General features: G+C 45.5%; 1 protein-coding gene across 4 annotated transcripts in view; it reads left to right on the top strand.

Moving 5' to 3' along the window:
• Window positions 1–21,368, top strand: part of LOC144797609 (B-cadherin-like) — a 696,579-nt gene that overhangs the window by 531,291 nt on the left and 143,920 nt on the right. For all 4 annotated transcript variants that reach the window (XM_078668297.1, XM_078668296.1, XM_078668298.1 and 1 more), the window contains 5 exons: window positions 8,354–8,503; window positions 10,026–10,181; window positions 13,847–13,991; window positions 17,038–17,213; window positions 17,382–17,510. In XM_078668297.1, the coding sequence (XP_078524423.1) occupies window positions 8,354–8,503; window positions 10,026–10,181; window positions 13,847–13,991; window positions 17,038–17,213; window positions 17,382–17,510 (756 nt within the window). The remainder of the gene's footprint in view (window positions 1–8,353; window positions 8,504–10,025; window positions 10,182–13,846; window positions 13,992–17,037; window positions 17,214–17,381; window positions 17,511–21,368) is intronic.

The raw sequence follows: 21,368 nt of genomic DNA on the forward strand, positions 1-21,368 counted from the left end.
CCATCCAGACCCCTCTCTGAATTTGTCAGCTTGGAACCTGAGCACCTTGAATTTGCTCATCTAGGCATCCCGCCAGACTGTAGAGACATTCTCGCTCAGGCCAGAGCTCAATCAACTGTTAAACTACAAACTTAAATGGAAGAGATTCTGCCATTGGTGCGCAGCTGCTGGGGTCCATCCCATTTATCCCACGCCTGCGCAGCTCCTTCCATTCTTTTTGCAACTAGCCCAGTCTGGACTCTCGCATTCAACTAGTTTTTCTGGAGGCAATTTCCCGCTTCCGCCAGGATGGCGTCATCTCACTCTGTTCTTCCAGGATAATACGCCAATTTCTCAAAGATTATTCCGCAAATTCCCAACGACTCGGCGCCCTCCTACTTGGCACCTTAACATCTTGTTGGCACAACTTATGAAAGCACCATTCGAACCTATACTCAAGGCAGACTTGAAGTTTCTCACTTGGACGGTTGCTCTTCTCCTTGCGCTGACATCTTCACGTCGCGTAAGTGATATTCATGCCTTCACTATAAATCCTCCTTTTTCTGCAATTTCAACCGGACTGTGTAGTGCTTCGCACTAATCCCACCTTCCTGCCTAAGGTGCCTTTGCATTTCCACATCAACGAACCTGTTTTCTTAAAGACTTTTTTTGCTAATCCAGTCTCCAGCGGAGCAGCGCTTGCACTCCTTGGACATTAAAAGGTGTTTGAAGTGTTACATCAGCAGAACAGCCCCTTTTCGCAAAGCTGATAAACTGTTCATAGCTTATGGACGTTTCCACAAAGTGCGTCCAGTTACCAAACCTACAATTGCTCGTTGGGTTTCCTCGGCCATCGCTTTCTGCCATTAACAGGCAGGCAAGCCCCTACAGTCTTCAGTGAGGGCCCATTCCACCAGGGCGATGTCGTCTTCAACTGCCCTGTTCGCCGGTATGCCGCTGCATCAGATCTGCAGAGCAGGCACACGTTTACAAAACACTACTGCCTGGGTGCCATCAACGAAGCAGACACTGCAGGCTGTGCTTCGCAATCTTTTTCAATAAGGGGAGCCTCTGTCTTCCCTCCATTATGGTTTACCTTTTTTACTGTATGACTTGCATGACTATATATATATTTGGTCTTATAAGTCTGTTCATGTGTATCATGACTTGGAAGCCTTCTTTAGACTATTACTGCTTTCTATTCTATATTAAAGCATGTGAATCTATGAAAGACACCCTAATACTGGAGAAGAACAATTGTTACTTACCTGTAAACAGGTGGTTCTTCAGTATTTGTGTCTTTCATAGATTCACATGCGACCCGCCCACCTCCCCTCAGAGGCTCTCCTCCTCATACTCTGGTCACTCTTGTGCTACGAAAATCTGAGGTACTGAGCTCTGAGGAGAAGGTTCTGGAGGGCTGCTGGCGCCTGATTGGCTACAGTTTGGACCAACTTAATGACAGGAATAGGTTACAAGTGTTTTTTTTCTCTATTCATGTATTCATATGTGGAATTAGGTCTAGGCATTTACTGCCTTTTTTTCTAATGTGTATTTCATCTGTTTTACATATACATTATGTTATTGCTATTTTATTTACCGTGGGACTCCCACTCCGACGACGGGGAATATTCAAGCATGTGAATCTATGAAAGACACCAATACTGGAGAACCACCTGTTTAAAGGTAAGTAACAATTGTTCTTTTCTACCTTTAATTTGAGCATTATGCTTTGTATTTTATGTTCCTGTGTCCCCATTATGTGCTAAAGATTAGTAACAAACATTGTTATGAAATGAAGCTGATTTTACAAAATGTGGCTGTTGGAACATGCACTACATCTTGCTCTTAGTGTCTTTTTTTGAGGTCATCTACCCCCTCATTTGCCTTATCCTGAGTTACATTGAAGGTTCAAGTATAAACTTTTCGAGGATCACTGGAACTCAGTAGCTTTAATCAAGAAATGGCACAACCAAGTGTGCTAGTCCTCTAACCCCTCTCGCCTGGATTCAACCCAGTGGGGCATTGCCCTTGTGCTTTTTCAATTGCAAGCATGTCTCGCCTGTGATTAAAATGTGCGCTTTTCATACATTGTCCTCTGTGCTAAGCACCCCAGGGCTGATCTACACCAGTTCTAGAACCTGTACCTATCTACTGAACAAGACTAGGGCTCTTGCAACGCCTACTACTAGAAGAACACACCACACATGCATCACTAGAAATGACAATGGAGAAGCAGGAACAAAGATGATGACAAGGAAATACTAAGGGGGTAAAGGTAGTGATTTGAGTATCAAAGGGCAGGAATGTGGAATCAATTTTCCTTTTCTCCCTAATGCCAACAGACTGACGAGCCCTGTTCAACAAAATCAACTAAACACATATATTCCATTATTTGCAGTCCCTAGTGAATGCGCTGCATCAAAATGTATTTTAGCGCACCCCGCTTACAATTGAAGCCTTCAAAAAATATTGTTTGCATGCCTGTTCCTAAAAAGGAATATGTATATGGGACTGAAGCACCCCACTGAATAAGGAGAGCAAGCCTTTTGATGCAGCAGGCAAACCTGTTGCTGTGCAAGCAGCCAACAGCTGGTACATTGGTAGTTCCATCACCTTGCTGTCACGCTAACTGTCACTGGGACAAGAAGGAAGAGCTCCTCTTAACATCTCCCAGAAGAGGGGACATGAGCTGGTCTCGGAGTGCAAGCTCCTACCTAAAACCATCAGTGTCGTTGATGCTGCTGACACTGCCCCTCTCTGCATGAATTCCAGCGTCCACCACAGGCACACCTTGCTCCGGGTCTTCCTCTTCAAGCCGGATGTCCTGCCGCATCACAGCAACCTGCCTTTTGACAGAAGGGACCTCTTCAGCCTGCAGGTTGGTATGCTGGAGAAAGTAGAGACTCCGACCACCAAGGGCTATGAGTGCCCTCCAAATAAACACTGCTCCTCCCCTCACCGCAGGTGTTTTCTGCAGTCAGCCTTTCGAGGTGGCTCCAGAGCCGCATTCCCTAAGGCTGCCTCCTCCTCCCAGGTCCAGCAGGTACTGTACAACAGCCCTCCAGTAGGGGTTACTTGGAGGATGCATACCGGAGCAACATCTCTAAAGGCAGTTCACCCAAGGAAACTGTCTCAAGCAGTGACTTGCTCCTCCCCCTCCCCGATCACACCACTGGTGAGGTGTCCACTCAAAGGGTCTTCCCCACTTAACAGATCACCTCAGACCAGTGGGTATTATGTATCATCCAACACGGTTATTTCGAGCACACTTCCACACCACCCAATATTCCACCCCACAGACATGTATTCTCACTGCACCACCAATTCCTGCTGCAAGTGGAGGTTGATGCGCTCCTGCTCAAGGGCACCATAGAACAAGAGACTGCACACCTACCCGGCACGGGTGTCTACTCCCTTTTACTACTTTGTTCCTTAAGAAGGAAGGGTCCCACAGGCCTATCCTGGACCTCGGGTCCCTCAAAAAATACATCCTGCCCAAACACTGGGGCAATGCATTATGCATGAACTGGTCAACGATGGATGTCTGTTTTTCAATGTGGTTCAGATGCTTTGGCAGACTTTCAGTTTGCTCATCCTATTGGCTCCCACCTGGGCCAGACAGCCTTTGTTCACCACACTCCTCGAACTCTTGGTGTTTATGCATGAGATGCTTCCCAACAGGCCGGACCTTCTTCTCACGCAGAACCATGTAGAAATCTGGCATCCCAAGCCCAGGATGCTCAGCCTTGTAATTTGGCCCCTGAGGTCTTCGAGTTTAGCTTTCTTACTCTGGAAAGCATGAATATTCTTAAAGTGCTCAGCCCAACCATAAGTGCCTGCTACGCTGCAAAGTGGAAGCGTTTCGCCCTCTATTACCTTGTACACCAAATTGGCCCTTTAGCAGCCAGTGTCCAGGACAGTCTAATATCACCTACACTTAAACAGTATTTGCAATGCAATAGGTCTTGCATTTAAGAGTTTAAGCTGTTGGCATTGTAAATGATAATGCCTTTGATTTTTCGGTTTGCAAATTAACACATAAATTAAAGGCATTGTCATGTACAATGCCAATAGTTAAAACACAAGTTCTTGCTTTTACAAGAGTTTGAAGTGTTGTGGTCAGTAACCTTTAACAAAATGGCGTTCCCGAGTCCATTGCTCCAAGGCTGGAATTTGTGGACCAGCACAGAAGGGAACGGTGATCTTGATTGTGGTAGCCTACTGTGACCCTTCACCCCAATTGGGCGGTACCACAAGGCCAAAACACCTGGAGTTAAAATATTCTGTGACCCATAAGGGATTTTATAATTGGGCATGTACTTAACTTTTATGTCTGTTTATTTGGATGTGTTTGTATATATCACTTTTTTTTAAAACAACGAAACTAAGGTTGTCCCCACCACGTGGAGGCTGGTGTATGTTTTCCAGACCGATGTCTGTCGCAAAACTCAAATTCCCCAGTCACCTACATAGTCGCATAGTAAAAAACTATAGTGCTTTGTACAGCCCGAAGTTATCGATGGAGCTGTAATCCTATAGGGTAAGATGGCCCCAGTGTGCCTTTGTCATGCACCAATCAATTTTCATTTTTTTTAAATCTCTCCCATTTGCATAATTCAACTCCTAGATGATACTATAGCTAAATGTGGGGCGTAGCGCTTTTGAAACCCTACAGAAGACCATAACAAACGACGATAAAATATGCAAGCAATAGTCCTGTTACAGATTTACATTTAGACACATGAAATTCTCACTCTAATACAAAAATATTTAACATGCGCAGACGGGCAGCTGAATAGTCTGTGGCATGGCATTTCGACACAGGGAGCGCATATCTATACACAGTCATTCAATTAGAACACACAGCCCAGCAGGGACAGCTCCTCCTATCCACTGTGAAACACTGAGACACCCTTGGGCAGAGCTTGTCCCCTCAGCATTCGTAGGGAGGAGCAGATGTTTCATCTCAGTTTGCAGATTCCGGTCTTCAGTCTGTCCTCTTCCTCCGGGGAATGTTCAGCATAGAGGAACAGGGCAAGGAAGACCGCAGCACACAGAACTAGGGCGCAGGCAGATCTAACCGGTTTGGCTGTGACAGGACGTGGTAGGATGTGGCGTAACAGCCAAGGTCATCCACTTTGGAGCTGGAGAACCCAGTTCGATTCTCGGCGTCAGCTCAACATTCTGTTTTTCTGGGCATCTATTTTACGTGTATGCACTTCTTGTCAAAGTGCAAAAATCCTGACCGTTTTCCTCGGGGGGGGGGGGGGGGGTAGAAATCCACATGTCACATGTGTTGCTGTGGAACTCTCGGGGAGGGCACGGCAATTACCAAAATTGCGTTCTTTAATCGAGCAGTAAATTGTACCATACTAGAATTTCAAAGAACTCCTTGCGGCTACCAGAAACTAGCTCAGGCGAAGTCTCTAACTGTGCCTCACACTGCACCAGTAAGGTGGACGCAACCCATGCAGGGCGCAGATTAAGGCGCATCGCCACCTTTGCACAAAGTGATAAATACAGCACAGAACATGCAGGACACCTGAGACCCTACTTCCATGAGCGAGCTCTTGGAAGGGGGCGGAGCACCCAGCGGGAGCGCAGCAGGGCCACCCAAATGGCAGGAGCGTGTTGACACTGGTTTAAGTCCAGAGATCAGCGCACAGCCTTATCCAGGATCGGACATTGGGCTGAAGCCATTAACTAGATGTACGGATCCCGTCCGCTTTCCATGATTTCAATGGTGCATTTGCTAGTAGCCGGTTAAACACAGGGTCGGTGTAAGACCGGAGCACCTACCGTTGCCCGGGGGGAGGGAAAGCGAAAGTGTGCCATGCGCGTGTTTTGCTAAAATGCCACGTATGCGTGCACATCTCCTGTCCCTCTTCGGAAGAAAAATCAACTACCATAGATCTCGCCAAGCGATCTGCGTCGCTAGGCGAGACCGAACCAGTGGGCTGGCATACACTTCCATCAGGCTCCACTTAATAGCTGCCTACCTTCAAAAGAGAACACATAATGCCTTTTCAAGATCCTTGTTATCAAAGCTTTTATGAAGGGTTCTTTTATGAAGGGTTTGAAAGTCATTCCACCACAGGTCCTCAAATCGACCCAGTATGGAATTTCAACATTGTTTTCCCTAAACCTAAGAATCCTAGCTTTGAGCCAGTCTGTTCGTGCCACCTTCAGTTCCTCTTGTGGAAGGTGGCCGCTATTGTCACAATCTCCTCTCTGGCTGGTCGGCGAACTCCAGGCTTTAATGTTTGAAGGACCTTTTCATGTTCACCAGGACAGTGTTGTCCTACTACCAACCCTGAGTTCCTTGATAAAGTGGTCTCTCCTTCACCTTAACCAGTCCATAGAGCAGCCAGGTTTCTTTTCCCAATTCAACTGTGTTGTGGAACAGGCTACCCATACTCTAGATGTGTCACGAGCTATAATGTGCTATGTAGATAGAACAAAGGACACCACTCTTTGTTGCCTTTTCAAAACTCCACAAGGGACTACCTCTGTCAAAACTGGGCATAACTGGGTGGATAGTAAAATGTATCAACATTTTATGCGAAAGCCTCTGGCTTTGCTAGGGAACATTCCCATGGCTGATGTCTGTGAAGCAGCCACCTGGTCTACACTAAACACTTTCACCAAACACTATTGTGTGGATATATTGGTGCACCAACAAACTAATGTGGGTCTGGCTGTACTGCGTACACCTTTTCAGTCCTGTTACACCCTCGGGCTAGCCACTGCTTAGGACTACTTTACAGTCTTTGAGGCATGCATGGCTGTAGATACACATGCTGTGCAAATGGAAAATGTTACTTACCATTTAAGCATCTCTTTATGGCATGTAGTGCTGTCAATTCACATTCCCCCACCCATCTTCCCCGAATCCTTTCGATGTTGCAGACATTACCCCAATAGGCATTCCAAGGGCCCCACATTTTTTACCATGTTCGTGGGCAGCCGCGGGCTATAGACTGTCTTCTCTCTGAACATGCACCAGTCAAGGTCTTATTTTTTTTTTTTCCCCAGTCTGTAATTGTTGGTGCATTTGCGGCCCCCTAGAGCTGTGCCATATTCCTTTTGGATATTGAGTCCCAGGGTGGCCCATTGAATTTGGTGGCTATTTGAATCGGTAGGCTCCCAGATGTTAAGGAGGCATCAGCGCGCCTATGGGCGGAGAGAAATTAGTAGAACCTCGCTGATTACCTCATGTATTTTTTTGCCAGTAGGATTGTATATGATTGCAGTCCCAAATGATGTGGATCAATGTGCCTAGGTGTTTGCAACCCCTTCTGCAATCCCCCTCCAGTTATTCCCATATGTAGCAGCTGGGGCCCGTCACATAGTCTGTGGGACTTTTAGCTGTATAAGACGCAGGTGTGCTGGGATAGCGACTATCCTCAGAGGATACCGCCTCTTCATCGTCCATTTCAATACCGTCACAGGACACTTGGATTTGACCATCCCGATGTTCAGCTATTCTGATCTACTGAGCAGTTCTGTGACCACGTACCTTCCAACCCCCCACCTGCAGCCCTACTTTGGAGAAATCTGCTTGCCTGTAGAATAGCTTTCAACCAAAGCTCTACAGAGTCGCTGCTAGCAGGTAACTTTCTTGTTTGCTAAGTAGTTCCTATGTTGGAGAATTGTTTTACTGACCAATGGACGCTGAAAGTGAGTTTGCTTCCTAAAACAATCTAGCTGTTCAACCGTCAAGGGGCAAATATTTTGGTTGCAGAGTATTCTGTACGCAAGGCCTTCTCCTTCTGCAACCTGCTTCCTGCAACCCACTGATCAGAAGTTGGCTTTCTTAACTTAAATTACTAAAGTCCCATATCTTCCAGCAAACTTTTGACCTGCTTATATTCTGATCTTATTTGCTTTTTGTCTCGGCTAATTACACTTCCTGCTTTTTTAACCTCATCTTGAAGCACTAAATGACCATACTTACCCAAGGATGTACAAAATTCAATTAGTAAAAAGGTTAAACAACCACTGCATAATGGCAATCACTGAAGACCGCATGTTTAATTTTTTTCAACATATTTTGATTAATTGAGCCCATGAAAATCTAACTTTGTCATACTTTGTCATGGCATTGAGCAATCCACAATGCTCGGTTGCATTGTTGGGCTTGTAAGTGGTCTGAAGATCCCTTTTCATCCAAGGTACATTTGTTAGGAAACATCTACTAATGTATAGAACACGAAAGATGTCCTTTTCTGCCAGAGGGCTTAAAATGTTTCTTATGGGGAGGCTGGAGGCGCTTGCTGATTTGAAAATGGTCTCCTCATCTACTGCTGGTGATTGGACTAGATCTGTATGGTGCATTTGCGGAACACATAACCAGTGCTTTTTCTTTCAGGCGCATTCTGATCAAGACAAGCGGGCATTACCCGTGATCACGTTCCCTGTGTCACAATCCGGACTAAGCCGCAAGAAGCGAGACTGGGTCATCCCTCCTATCAGCGTCCCTGAAAACGAGAAGGGAACATATCCAAAAAGACTTGTACAGGTAAGCAAACTATTTTAATAGAGGCACAGTAGAGCAGTGCACCCCATAACTAGCACTTTCATGGGGATAGTAGATTTCAGCTTTTCCAGGGAAGTTGTCCAACTGTTTGTGCCCTGCAGATACCCATTTTATGCATCGGAATAAAGTGTAAAGTTATTTAACACACTAATATTCAGAAACCTGTATTATCAATCGAAAGCTAAGGGGCAAAAACACTGGATTGACTCAAAGCCATCAAGGACATATTGCAGCTTGTGTTGGCAAAATGTTATTGCATTGAGTGAATTGTTTTATTCGTTTCTTCACCAGTTTGTCATGGCTTTAATGAGCATGAATCAAAAATGAAGTGTTGTGGTCATTTGCAACACTTATTTTAATTGTTTATATAAAAATAAATGCTAGAGTCCTCCAGTCAAACGCCTGCAGTCCTTCCTTTGCACATTGTGAACACTCTTTTGTGAACTGTCATCTCACTTTAATGGCACCTAACGAGTCTCGTTTCAAGTATTACTTTTAAATCTTGCCATCGCAGCTTTAGCTGTTTGCTTGAAGAAAGGCCGATTGTGCACATTACTTAGCAATGTCTTCATGGCGCTTTTTTCTTGTTTCTGGTTGGCCTTCCTGTCCATTTAATTGGCCCGCTTCTTATTTGATATCTTTCCTCCGTCTTGTGTTCATTGATCTCCTAAAATATACCCTTTTGACAGGATGGCTAGTACCTTCCACAGCTCGCAGCAGGAAACAGATTTTTTTGTTATTCTTTGAGCTCTCCTTGGGAGTGCCTGTTTTCTTGCTCCCTCCATTGGGTGCCGTTTCAAGACTCGCATCGCAAATATGCATGCCCTCCACCATTGTTCTCCCTTCCCTCCCTGCTTACTGTGGCTGTCCGCGGCACAGTGGTGACTAGCTGCACCTATGGTCCTTCTTTCGCCCCACGCAGGGTCCCTGGTGCCTCATTTGATTCGGACCTCTGTCCCTTTATTCTTTTTTTAATTTGTATTTTTTTATTTAACGTAGATGCAGGCGCTCACAAGGTTTACTACTGGGTCACGCCTTTCTCTCTAATGCACTTTCGCACACCATGTTTTTTTTAATTTAGTACTCCAATATGGGTATGCCCCATCTTGGAGCATTCAATTTGAATTTCAAAGATTAAGCCACCCCCCTCTTTTTATACCTTTTTGGGCAGATGTTAATCATGGTCAAAGCGAACAGGTTGGCTGCCAGATTTCAAAGGCAAGACCTGATCGATCACTGGAGATACACCGAGTGGAGTATGCTGGAGTTATTGTATTCTTGCTGCCTGCACAAATGCACATTGAGTCTTTCTGAATGTTTAATTTCACGTGCTAAATGGTTTTATGCTTTTATTCGTCAAACTGCAATGTATGGAGTTTATTGAACACTTCTCTTCAGGAGCTGGTTCTACATTTATGTTCTGTCTTTTGCCACAGCACATTTTTTACATGCCATCTTGCAAAATGGTTTGACGGAAGTTAAGTGGTTTCTATACTATCTTTAGATCAAATGCAACAAGGGTAAAGGAATAAAGGTCTTCTACAGCATCACTGGGGAAGGAGCAGACCAGCCGCCTGAAGGATTATTCACTTGTGAGAGGAACACCGGTTGGTTGTCCGTAACCCAACCTCTGGACCGCGAAAAGAAGGATCAATATGTGGTGAGACTCAATCACTTGCTCTGTGCAGAGGGAGAGGACCCTAAAAATATTCCTGGCCCATGTTGCCTCCTTGCTCCAATGTGCTGTTATGGGCGTGCTTTCATATGGTTTAGCCATGGGCCATTTCTCCCACTAAAGCTGGATTTGGATGTATTGGATGCCCCAATGAACGGTAATGGCCAGGGTTTAGAATATAGTGCATAAATCCCTTGCAAATCCAGCTTGGCTAACTAGATGTATATTGGGTTTTTTGCACCATGTGTCTTGATCCACCATGTTGTGTGATTAAATGAGTCCACAGGAGAGCAGCACTAGTTCTTCCACGGTGTGCTAGTAGAATATCCTGCTGAGATGCGTGCGTCAGCATTAACCTATGGAAGAGGCTAATGCTGTGGAACCACATATTAGGGCTAGTAACTAGCTTAAGTATATAAGCTACCTTTTTTGTTTGGATTGTGTAGAGCAGCAGGAGAACTAGAGATAGTATTTAATCTAACTCCGAAGAAGTTAGTAGCTTGTTTACCCCTTTGGGATACTCTAGTAATAAAAGCAATTTTTTCAGCAATGTTTTTCAGCGTTTTATCACAAGTGAACTCTAGATCTTTGTCCGCGTCCTAAATGCTGCTCAACAGCTCTTTATAGGTCTGGATGTCTTGCTTATTTCCAACAAAATCATAATAAAAATGCGTACCAATAGATGGATCGAGGAGCTTTCTTTCTGCCATCTTAATTTATGGATTTGTTCCCACTTTCCTTTCGCCCACCTCCGCCTGCTGCTTGGGGCAGTTGGTCAGCCTAATTCAGCCATTGGCTCTCTACACTGCATAGGCCCATTTTTCCACCAAGAACGTAATCCAACTAAGTACCAGGGCTGGTCGACCAACCTTTCACTTGAGCTTTAAAAAAGTATTTTTTGGAAAAGTGCCTTTTTGTCGAGCGTCAGCGAAAGACCTATTGTTGCCCGTATTTGGGAATGTAGACACGAGAGGTGCACGAGCGCAGATTTGACCTCGTGGGCGCGCACCGCGCCGTGCCCCTCTCGTGCCTCACATTCCCGTGCGCACACAGGCACACGTACACACGCTGCCGCCCCACCACACACACATGCAGGCAGGCACACACGTACAACACACGCAGGCACATACAAGCGCACCCCCCCCCCCCCGGGCTTACATACACACAAACGCGCACACACACTCCCAACCCCGCTCACCGGGCACACGCAGGGCTTCCATCACTGGGGGGGGGGGGGCGGGCACCGTCAATGTGCCCCGATGCCCCCCTCACCGGCTCCTCTCGTCCTGTCCCTCCGTGTCCAGACTCCGCAGCCCGCTCTGTTGTTTCTCTGCCCCTTATGGGCAGTTTGTGCGTGTCACGCCGCTCCTTTCTCCCGGCCGGAAATCCTATTTGCGTGTCAGGCCTCGTTTTCACCACGCATTTGTTTTGTTGCTGGCTTGTTTAAAACTGCGCTTGTTTAACATGTAGTCTATTCGGTCCTAAAATGAAAGGTGATTTGTTTTGAGCAGTATTCAATCTAATCTGTTTCTCGTGTCTAAATTAACTTAAACTTATATTTAGTCATGCCGTAAGTTACTTCACGCTTCTCAGAAATCAGATGTGAAAAGTATTGCTCTGTCTTGCATTCCGCTGTGCCAGACACATCTGCTGGTGATGTACTCTGCGGAGCAGCAGCATCTTTCTAGTTAATAAGCATGTTATTTACTTCAATCAGCGCATTGCAGCAAAGTCTGCGATCACAGCCAGCCAAATCTGTTAATGCCTCCCCTAACCTGCCCCTCCCTACACCCAGGACACTGTGGCATGTTAAACTCCCAGCCGCTTGTAACACAGCGCGCCATGGCATGGCGACAGCTTGTTTTTTTTTTTCTCTCCTGATAGATCACATTTGTTTGTGTGGAGTTCGAGTTGCCCAACAGACACACAGCTTGATTGACTTCTGACACTGATATCATCCCGACGAATGTCGGCGACAGTGACACGCATCTTAAAACAAAGACGCTAGACGTTAGAATAGTGAAGTATGCCACTCAGTGATACAATTAACATATTCACTATTTTACTTAGGCCAGCGCAAGTGCTCTTCTAGACCTCCTGTGAAGTGCTCCTAAAGTGCACCTAGTAGAGTGAAAAACACGAACGGCTTATAACAATTCAAAACGGGTAATCTGAAAGGTGGAAACTGAACAGTAACCCTATACAACCAAGCCACGTCCTCCAGATACACGACCCACCTGAATTACCATAAATTGCATCTTCAAAAAAAAAACTAACTCGAAGGGTAGCGAAATTGAAATTGTGAAATAGAAATATGAAATTTCGTCCTAAAACCCAGGTCCATTCAGCTATACTTTGCATCACAAAAAATAACCGGTTTAAAACAGTTTTTATTTTAGATAATCCTGCCCGTTTTACACATTTCTGAAGGCAAAGCCAACCCGACTTCGCTGGCATTCAAACATGTCTTGCAGGGTCAACTCTCCTCCATCCCCCATCCCCATTAAGTCAAAAGTTACATTGCAAACTTGCAGAAATCTCAATGAAATGAAAGTTCCCGCTGTACAACTGAAATAACCACATTTACTCTGCCGAAGTAATCTACATTTTAAGATAATCTGTGCAACCATTCAACAACAACTGGTTCAAATATGTTCTCTAAATGTTTCAAGCTTCATTACAAATGTCACAAAAAAAGTTAATATTTCACTTCTGTTATTGGATTTTCGTCACAATAAAATACACTGAACATAATCTTCACAAGTTATTTACAAAAGTTTAAGCTATTGCCATTATAAATTAAACTTTTGTAAGCATTATTTATTTAATAAAATGAAGACATTATTTGTAATATCAATACATCGAAGTCACGCAAATACAACACATTGCATTACAAATGCTATAGGTGTCACATTTGTGAAAGTTAAAACTATTGGCATTGTAAATGACAAAGCTATTAATTTCGTTATTTTCAAAACCAACACATAAATAAATTGTCATTTACAATATCACTAGCTCAAACTTTCCTAATGCAAGACCTATTGCATTGCAAATTTGTTTCTTAGTTTTTTTGGGGGGGAGGGGGGGTTCTTGCTATCATACACAGCCGCTTTTGACTGCAGCGTTTTTTTCTTAACTTTTGTAATGTTTATTGTAGGTTTGCATAAAAACTGATTCGCCAAGGCTAGATCTATTAATTCGTTTAATCTTGTTTTAAAATGAAGCAGTCTGTAGGTGTTTGAAAAGCCTCCTGGGCCAGTGTGCTGCATGTTGATTTGCTTGAACAAACGGTTGTTGTGTTAATGGCAAAGTAGATTACAAATGTTATGTTTGAAACCCTAGACGTCTGTCTTGATGCCATAAATGATGCCAAACCTGGGTTCTTTCATCATAACTACAAACTCGTTTGCGGTCCACCCTTTCTTTATAAAACTTGCTCCCAAGTTTCCTTTCTGCATATATCTCAGGCTATTTCTTCTGTTCGGTTCATGTTTATTTCTTCTTTGAGCACTCTAGCTGCCTTCAATATTTTACTGCAAGTGGACCAGGCTTATGACTGGGTTAGAAAGGCCAGTATTACTTCAGTCAAAGACCTTCTCTTTTGGGTGGTGTTTACATACATTACTTTGCTCTTGGTGTGTTCTCTGCAGCTGAACTCTCATGCGGTCTCGGAGAATGGGTTGCCTGCCGAGGAACCCATGGAAATCATCATCAAGGTGACTGATCAGAATGACAACCGCCCAGTGTTCACGGAATCTGTCTTCAAGGGTTCTGTAGAGGAGATGGCGACGCCAGGTAATTATGTGTTTATAGAGCACCGTTTAGATCTTTTCAATCACACACATCTGGCAACAGCCAGTCCATTTTCCCTACTAACTGGCAGGTGTGCTAGATGGTAGTCTGTGATCTGAAATACAGAATGTTTTCACAATATCCACTATCTTTCAACTAAATGTTTTGTTTGCTTACAGTTTACAAGCTCATATAAAAATATTTTGTAGTCTATGTAGCTGATATGCTTAAAGTGTATAAAAACACTAATAGAGCGAGGAATTGTTTCAAGCCTTCCTTAATAAATTAAAATTTTAGCCACATGCAATAGGATTATTAGTTTGGGATTAAAGACTACACACTTAAAGGAATAATCATAACCCTTGTTAAAGTGAACCCTCAAATTCACGAAATTAACCCGAGCTTAACCCTCTGGTAACAGAGTTAATCTTGATTCAGGGCAGTAGGTAAAGTATTTCTTGCAGTACCAAAATAGTAAAAATAATAAATCCCAAACCGTATTAGTAAAATGGAATCCAATTTATTAAGTAAAATGACTCCAATGATAAAAAAAATCCAGTAAGGGAAACCAGAGATTAATTCTTACTCCTTTAACCCCTTGCATGCTGATGACGAGCTGAGCTCGTCCTCCGCGTTACCTGCCGTGTGCTGATGACGAGCTGAGCTAGTCATGTAACAAGGTAATTTTTAAAATGCCGCATACCGCGGGAGAAGCCGCTGCACGCATGCGGTTAAGTAAGAGTATCACAAGAAGTGCAAACAGAAGTCAGAGGTTGTTAGGCTGGGACATCGGCGCAATTTGCTGCTAACTGTGATGAAGCACAGATCAGATAGTCCCACTAGGAGCATTCCGGTCAAACATTTTACCTTCTGACTTGTCTGTTAATTCCCAATCCACCACAGGCGTATACTTCTGAAGTCCCTCACGATGGACACTTCTGGACTCTATTGTAGGCATCTGCCTAAGTCTTTTCTAGGTCCAGTTGCCACTGGTCAGCTACATGAAGCTTGTTGTATTCTAGTAGTTTGAACATAAGGTCCGCTCTATGACCCTTGGAGTGTGCGTCTTTGTTCTGGATATTGGAGGGAGCAGGTCCAGTCTTTCAAGAATCCTCCCAGGTCACAGACCGCTGGTTCAGTCTACTGATTTTTCCACAGGGGGAGGCGTGTTCTGAAGTAGGTGTTTGGAGATGCTATGTTTATGCCTGGCATGAGCTAGTGTGTGGGGAATGACTCATGGGCCCATCCTAACCAATGGGTTTAAGGTTCCTGGGGAGACCACGCCCCATCTAAAAAATGCAAAAGTGTCGAGTTTTGGCCACATCAAATGTAGGCTCGAAGGGGTTTTTGTGGGCAGTGTACTAAGGTAATCCTAACATACTACCACATCACATCCTTAAATCCAGCTTGAAGCAGTCACTGTACTCCAATAAACCCAGAGATAGAAGTCTGGTGGAACAAAAGTAGGGCTTTAAAGCAAATAGTGGATGCACGAGAATGGTCTCAGTATCCTGCTCTCCATCTTTTCAAGTGCGCCCCAGTGTTATAATTAAAACTCTTACACCAAAGATTTCTCTCAAATGCTCCAATGTTTTTTATGTAAACCCAGCAGACCAGTCAAACAAAATGTGACGCTGTCAAAAAATGCTCACAGCCCGTATTCTGCTTAGTCTGTTAGGTTCAGAAGAGTCCTCTGCCCTCGAGTCACCCTATTGTTAGCTGTTGGGAGGCATTTCAGACCTTCATATCTATTCAAATTCTAATCCCTAACTGGGTGACCTTTAAGAACAAATGCATATTAGTCTGCAGCAATTTCAGGTTGGTAGGTTACTTTCTGACGGTTAACTTTTCTTAATATTTATAAAAAATCTCACTAACCTTAAGTTAGTTATTTAACGTTAAAGTATTTTTCTAGATAGTCCCATTGCTGATATACAAAGATTTTGAATGTAATCTGGATCTTCGTTTTTTACAGAAGTCAACTCTGCCTGCCACACAGAAAAAAGCTTTTTGGGACTAGTCACTTTAAGGACATGTTAACTTGGTATTTCTACATGTCCTACCTTTTCATGCCATGCAGTATAGGCTACAAAACCTACATAGGGTGGCTTGTTAATGTTTAAATGGAGGACTTTTACCTGTCAAATGATTTTTATTTTGACTGTTCGAATTGCAGTTTTTAAACTGCTGCAGCCACGCTACACTGGTAGGGCTGAAGCCATGTTTACCCTGCCACTGTAGCAGGTGGCTTAATAGGTATTGCAGTCCTGGTGAAAATCAACTTTCAGGCCCTTGGTATATCTTGTATCATATACTAGGGACTAATAGGAAAGTTACTTACGCTAGATGTATACCAATTTCTCAATGTTGAAAGGAGGAGTACAGGCACTTTACAACTCTATCTGTGCACTTTAGCTCCGAGTTCCTAAAGTCAGTAAAAAATATAGGGTCCAGCAATAGTTGAAAGGTTCAGGAAGACCAGACACATAAAAGAAAATTTCCTACCCCAAATGTCTGTAGTGTGGAATATTCCAGGGTATTCCTCGTTAATCTCCTATAACTGACTCTGGTATACTGTGCTTGGATTGTAGGATGAATGGCCTTCTGTTGATACTTGTAAGCTTTTTCATGCAACTAAAAAGCCACCCTGAACTGAGCATTAACTTCAGTCACTCCTCTAGGATATTTGAACTCTTTGCCTCAAATGTTTGATGTATTAATGAGTAGTTAAAATCTCTTCCACTCTTCCACTCTTATGCTTTTTTAGAACGCTGGTTTTCAGATTTAGTTTGTTTAGGTATTTGTTTGTCATTTGTATTGGCTCCCTGCTATTCTGGTTATTTGCCGGACTTCCAACTGAGGTTAACTGCTTTAATAATGCTGTGATTATTAACTGCAGTGTTGGCACAAGTCGCTTAATAGAGTCTAGCCTTCGACAGACACCTTTTTGCCTTGTCTATTGTGGAAGTTGAAGTAAAGTAGAGCAATTTTAATCTTGTCATGCTGTAAATGATGTATTTGATTCTTTGCATTCACCTCTTATCCATAGGTACCTCTGTAATGGTGATATCTGCCACCGATCTCGATGACTCCATAAATACATACAATGGAATACTAAGTTATTCCATCCTCAACCAGGAACCCAAGGAGCCGACTGATCATATGTTCACCGTCAACAAAGAAACCGGTGTCATCAGTGTGATTGCGAGTGGCCTAGACAGAGAGGTCAGTAAAGACCTTTATTGAGCGGGTCTCCTTGGTTCAGTGTTTTTGCTTCCAGTAAAGGGGTTTTTGCTACGATAGGGCCAGTCCTGTTTGTTCTTTTTTTTTTTTTTAATTGGTATGAGTAGTCCATGTTTACTAAAGTTTCGTGCTCACCCCTTGTCTTTACAGAGGGTCAGGGTATATACACTGACTGTGCAGGCTGCTGACATGGAAGGAGAAGGCTTAACAACTACTGCAACTGCAGAAATTGAAATAAAGGACACCAATGACCATGCGCCCATCTTTGACCCAAAAACGGTAACTCTTACTTTTTGTGTAAGCAAAAGCTTAACCTTTCCAGTACTGCTTAGCTATACAAACCAGGAACACTATGGGAGCTTTAGATTGCTATTGCTTATGTATTAAACTTCCACTCCTGCTTTAACTTTGGTCTCATTGAGCTAGGATAATCCTGCTTGGTAAGTTTCGATTAGCCTGTACAGGAAACCACGGGGTGTACACACATTGCAGGCTTAAAGCAGTGCCTGGTATCCAACATGGCTAGATTCTCTACATCCACGTGCTTCCTTATCTCCAGTCAGATTTTCTGTTTAAAATTGTAGTTTTTTTTAAATGCATTTTTTTCATTCGACAGAAATAACTATGGTTTTGCAGCGTGAATCTTTCTGGATTCACTATGCTGTGCATTATTCCGCGGTCTTGTGGTTGGGTCCGGATTCGTAGTCTTTTCTTTGTTTTTTTTTTTTTTTTTTTCTCTTTGCCCAGGTGGGCGTCGGCGTCACACCCCCTTTGGGTGTATTTCCGGTGACGTCGGCATGCTTCCTGCGGAAGCTCCCACTCTTGGGCGCCATCTTCAGATTCTTTTTTTCCGCGGTCGGGTCTGGATCGTTCCCGTTTGGGCTCCAGACATTTTTGGAGAAAGAAGAAAGAAAATACAGAAAAGACGAGAAGTCATCTGAAGACTCCAGGGGACTTCACCGACGAAAGACAAGCAAAGATAAGGCGTTTTCCATCCAGATCTTCGACGACCGTCGACGAACACGCGACCAGAGAGGCCCTGGACGCTCGAGGATGGACAACACGCCGTTCAAGTTCTGCCGTAACTGCCACCACAAGTACGCGCAGAAGGACCAGCACCCGGTATGCAACCTTTGCCTACCGGTGGACCACGAAAGCGGAGACTGCAACGCCTGTTCCGCCTTCACCCCGAAGACCCTTCGTGTGAGAGAGAGGCAGAGGGTAGCACACACCGCCCTGCAGGGGAAGGCCCCGACCCCGTCGCTCTACGAGCTGGGGATGTCCTCCGAGGAAGAAGACAACGCTGCCGCCGAAGACGACAGCTACACGGTCGTAGAGACCGATTACACGAAGACTTCTGACAAGGTAGGAGACTCTTCGGCCCCCAAGAACCCGAGAGACTCTGAGTCTCGAAAAATCGAGGGCAAGACCCCGAAAGCGCCGACGCCAAAAAAGGCGGCGTCCGCGACTACTCCCAGGCCCAGCGGATCCTCAGAGAAGGAGTCCCCGGCGCCGAGAGCTGCTGATCAGCAGAAGACGTCGAAAATCGTCCCCGAAAAGGATCGATCGACGAGGGAGAAAGACCCGAAACTGTCGACGACGACCAGAGACCCGATATCCGGTTCGACGTCAAACTTCGACTCCGAGAGGCACGGCGACGAGCCATCCGTCGAAGAGAGCGGCGGAACCATCCGACGCGGAACACGCGGCCGAGATGGAAAAGAAAAGAAGGCGCCTCGAGGCAGAAATGGAGAACTTCATGCAGCGGAAAAAAGATTTCGACGCAAGGATGAAGGCCTTCACGATCCCTCACAAGACCAAGCCACCAGTGCTGGAGGCGGTCGAGGAGGAAGAAGAAGAGGTCGCCGAAGTCACCGAGCAAGACCAGGACGTCGAGGTGTTCGACGACCAGGAGGAGTACGAGAATCCCCACGAGAGCTACAGCTATGGGGAGGAAGATGAGGGCAGGACAGACACAGAGTCGGCGCCCTATGACCTTCAGGAGGTAGATTACATCGATGTCGACACCGACAGCCCGGAGGAGGTGGTCGACACCTACCCCTCGAGGCCCTCGCCGCCGGACGACATCGGGGCCTACAACGCGGTGATACAATCGGCCGCAGCAGCTTTCAAGCTCAAGCTCGACGAAGAGAAGCAGAAAGCAGACTTCCTTCTGGAAACATTGCTCCCAACACAAACGAGGAGCCAGTTCCTCCCGATGCTCGAGAGCGTCTTGGCTCAGGGGAAGGAAGGTTTCAGGGAGCCCGCAACATGCAAGGCAGTAACTCCCAGAACTGAGAAGAAGTACAAGCATGCCGCAAAGGACCCGGCCTACATTCAGGGCACGGTCTCCGCAGACTCCATTATCACGGCCACAGCAAGGAGGAGGGCTAACGTACCCACTACCTCGGGCCCGCCACCGGATAAAGAGAGCAAAAGGATGGATCTGGTGGGCAGAAGGATCGAACGGAATGCCGCGACCCACTGGCGCATGGCTAATTCCAACGCCCTGGTAAACAGACACATGTACCAAATCATGGAGGGACTGGGGCAGTTGGTGAAGGACTTGCCCCAGGATGCCAAGCAGAAAGCCGAAAAGCTAATTGAAGAGGGGAAGAATGCTGCAAATTCTTGCCTTAAGACGGCCCTGGATGGGGCAGACACCGCCAGCAGGCTCATGATGATGGGCGTCACGGAAAGGAGACACGCCTGGCTCAGGATATCCGGTTTCAAACCGGAGGTGCAACACAGCATCCTGAACACACCGTTCAACGGCAGTACGCTTTTCGGACAAACAGTTGATGAGCAACTCAGCCAACTTAAGAAGGATAACGAAACAGCAAGATCCATGGGAGCATTGCAGTTCAGAGGGAACAAGAGGGGCACCCCGTCACGGAGGCCCGGCGGAAGAGGCGGAAACCAGGCAGGTACATCACACCAGGCTTTCCAGCAAACGCACCAGGCAGACTCGCAGGGTCAGCAGGGCCATCAGAAACAGCCCTGGCAGTACCAACAAAGAGGCCAGTCCTTTCGAGGGAGAAATGGACGGGGACAAAATAGAAGAGGGGGCCAGCAGCCCACCTCCAAGTGACTTCAAAAAAATCCGTGTGCCCACCCACAAAAAAGATCCCAGGGGGCAGCACGTACAGATGGGTCAAGACAAACTAGACACCTACGACCACAGGACACCAGTGGGAGGAAGATTAAGATTCCACCTCCAGGAGTGGAGAGGAATCACATCAGACAAATGGATCCTCAACATTATCCAATTCGGATACTGCATAGAGTTGGAGGCGAGGCCAACAAGCAGAAAACCAAGAAGAAAGCCGCTAGCAAGCAAGCAGCTGCAGTGCCTTCAGGAAGAAGCAAAAGAACTCCTGCGGAAGCAGGCCATAGAAAGGGTACCCTTCAAGGAAAGAAACAGTATACTCAACATACTTCCTGGTACCAAAAGTAGACGAGACAATGAGGCCCATTCTCGATTTACGGTTCGTGAACAAATTCATAAGAACGCAAAAATTCAAAATGACCTCCCTGCAAGAGGTGCTCCCACAGTTGCAGACCGGGGACTTCATGGTCACTATAGACCTCAAAGACGCATACCTGCACATCCCAATGAACAGGAAGCACAAGCACATGCTCAGGTTCACCGTCTGAGAAAGCCACTACCAGTTCACGACACTGGCCTTCGGTCTAAAATCGGCACCAAGAGTTTTCACAAAGTGCCTCGCAGCAGTCGCAGCGCACCTAAGAAGGCAGGGAATACATGTATACCCTTACCTGGACGACTGGCTGGTGAAAGCAAACTCATACCAGAAATGCAAGCTGCACGCACATACAGTGACCAGCACGCTCATAAACCTGGGGTTCTCCATCCATTGGAAGAAATCATCAATGGAGCCGGAACAAGTGAAGATCTTCCTGGGAGCACAGATCAACACCTTACAGGGCAAGGTGTTCCCCAGCGAGAAGAGGGCGAGGGCGCTGGTGAAGGAAACTCGCCTCTACCGGAAGGGACAAGCTCGGACAGTGAGGACGGCGAGCAAGATCATGGGGATGGCATCATGCATCCACCTGGTACCGAATGTACGACTCCACATGAGACCCATTCAAGAATGGCTACAGGAGCAATGGTCA

This window comes from Lissotriton helveticus, chromosome 12 (genome assembly GCF_964261635.1).
Source record: "Lissotriton helveticus chromosome 12, aLisHel1.1, whole genome shotgun sequence".
In the NCBI taxonomy this organism is placed as follows: domain Eukaryota; kingdom Metazoa; phylum Chordata; class Amphibia; order Caudata; family Salamandridae; genus Lissotriton; species Lissotriton helveticus.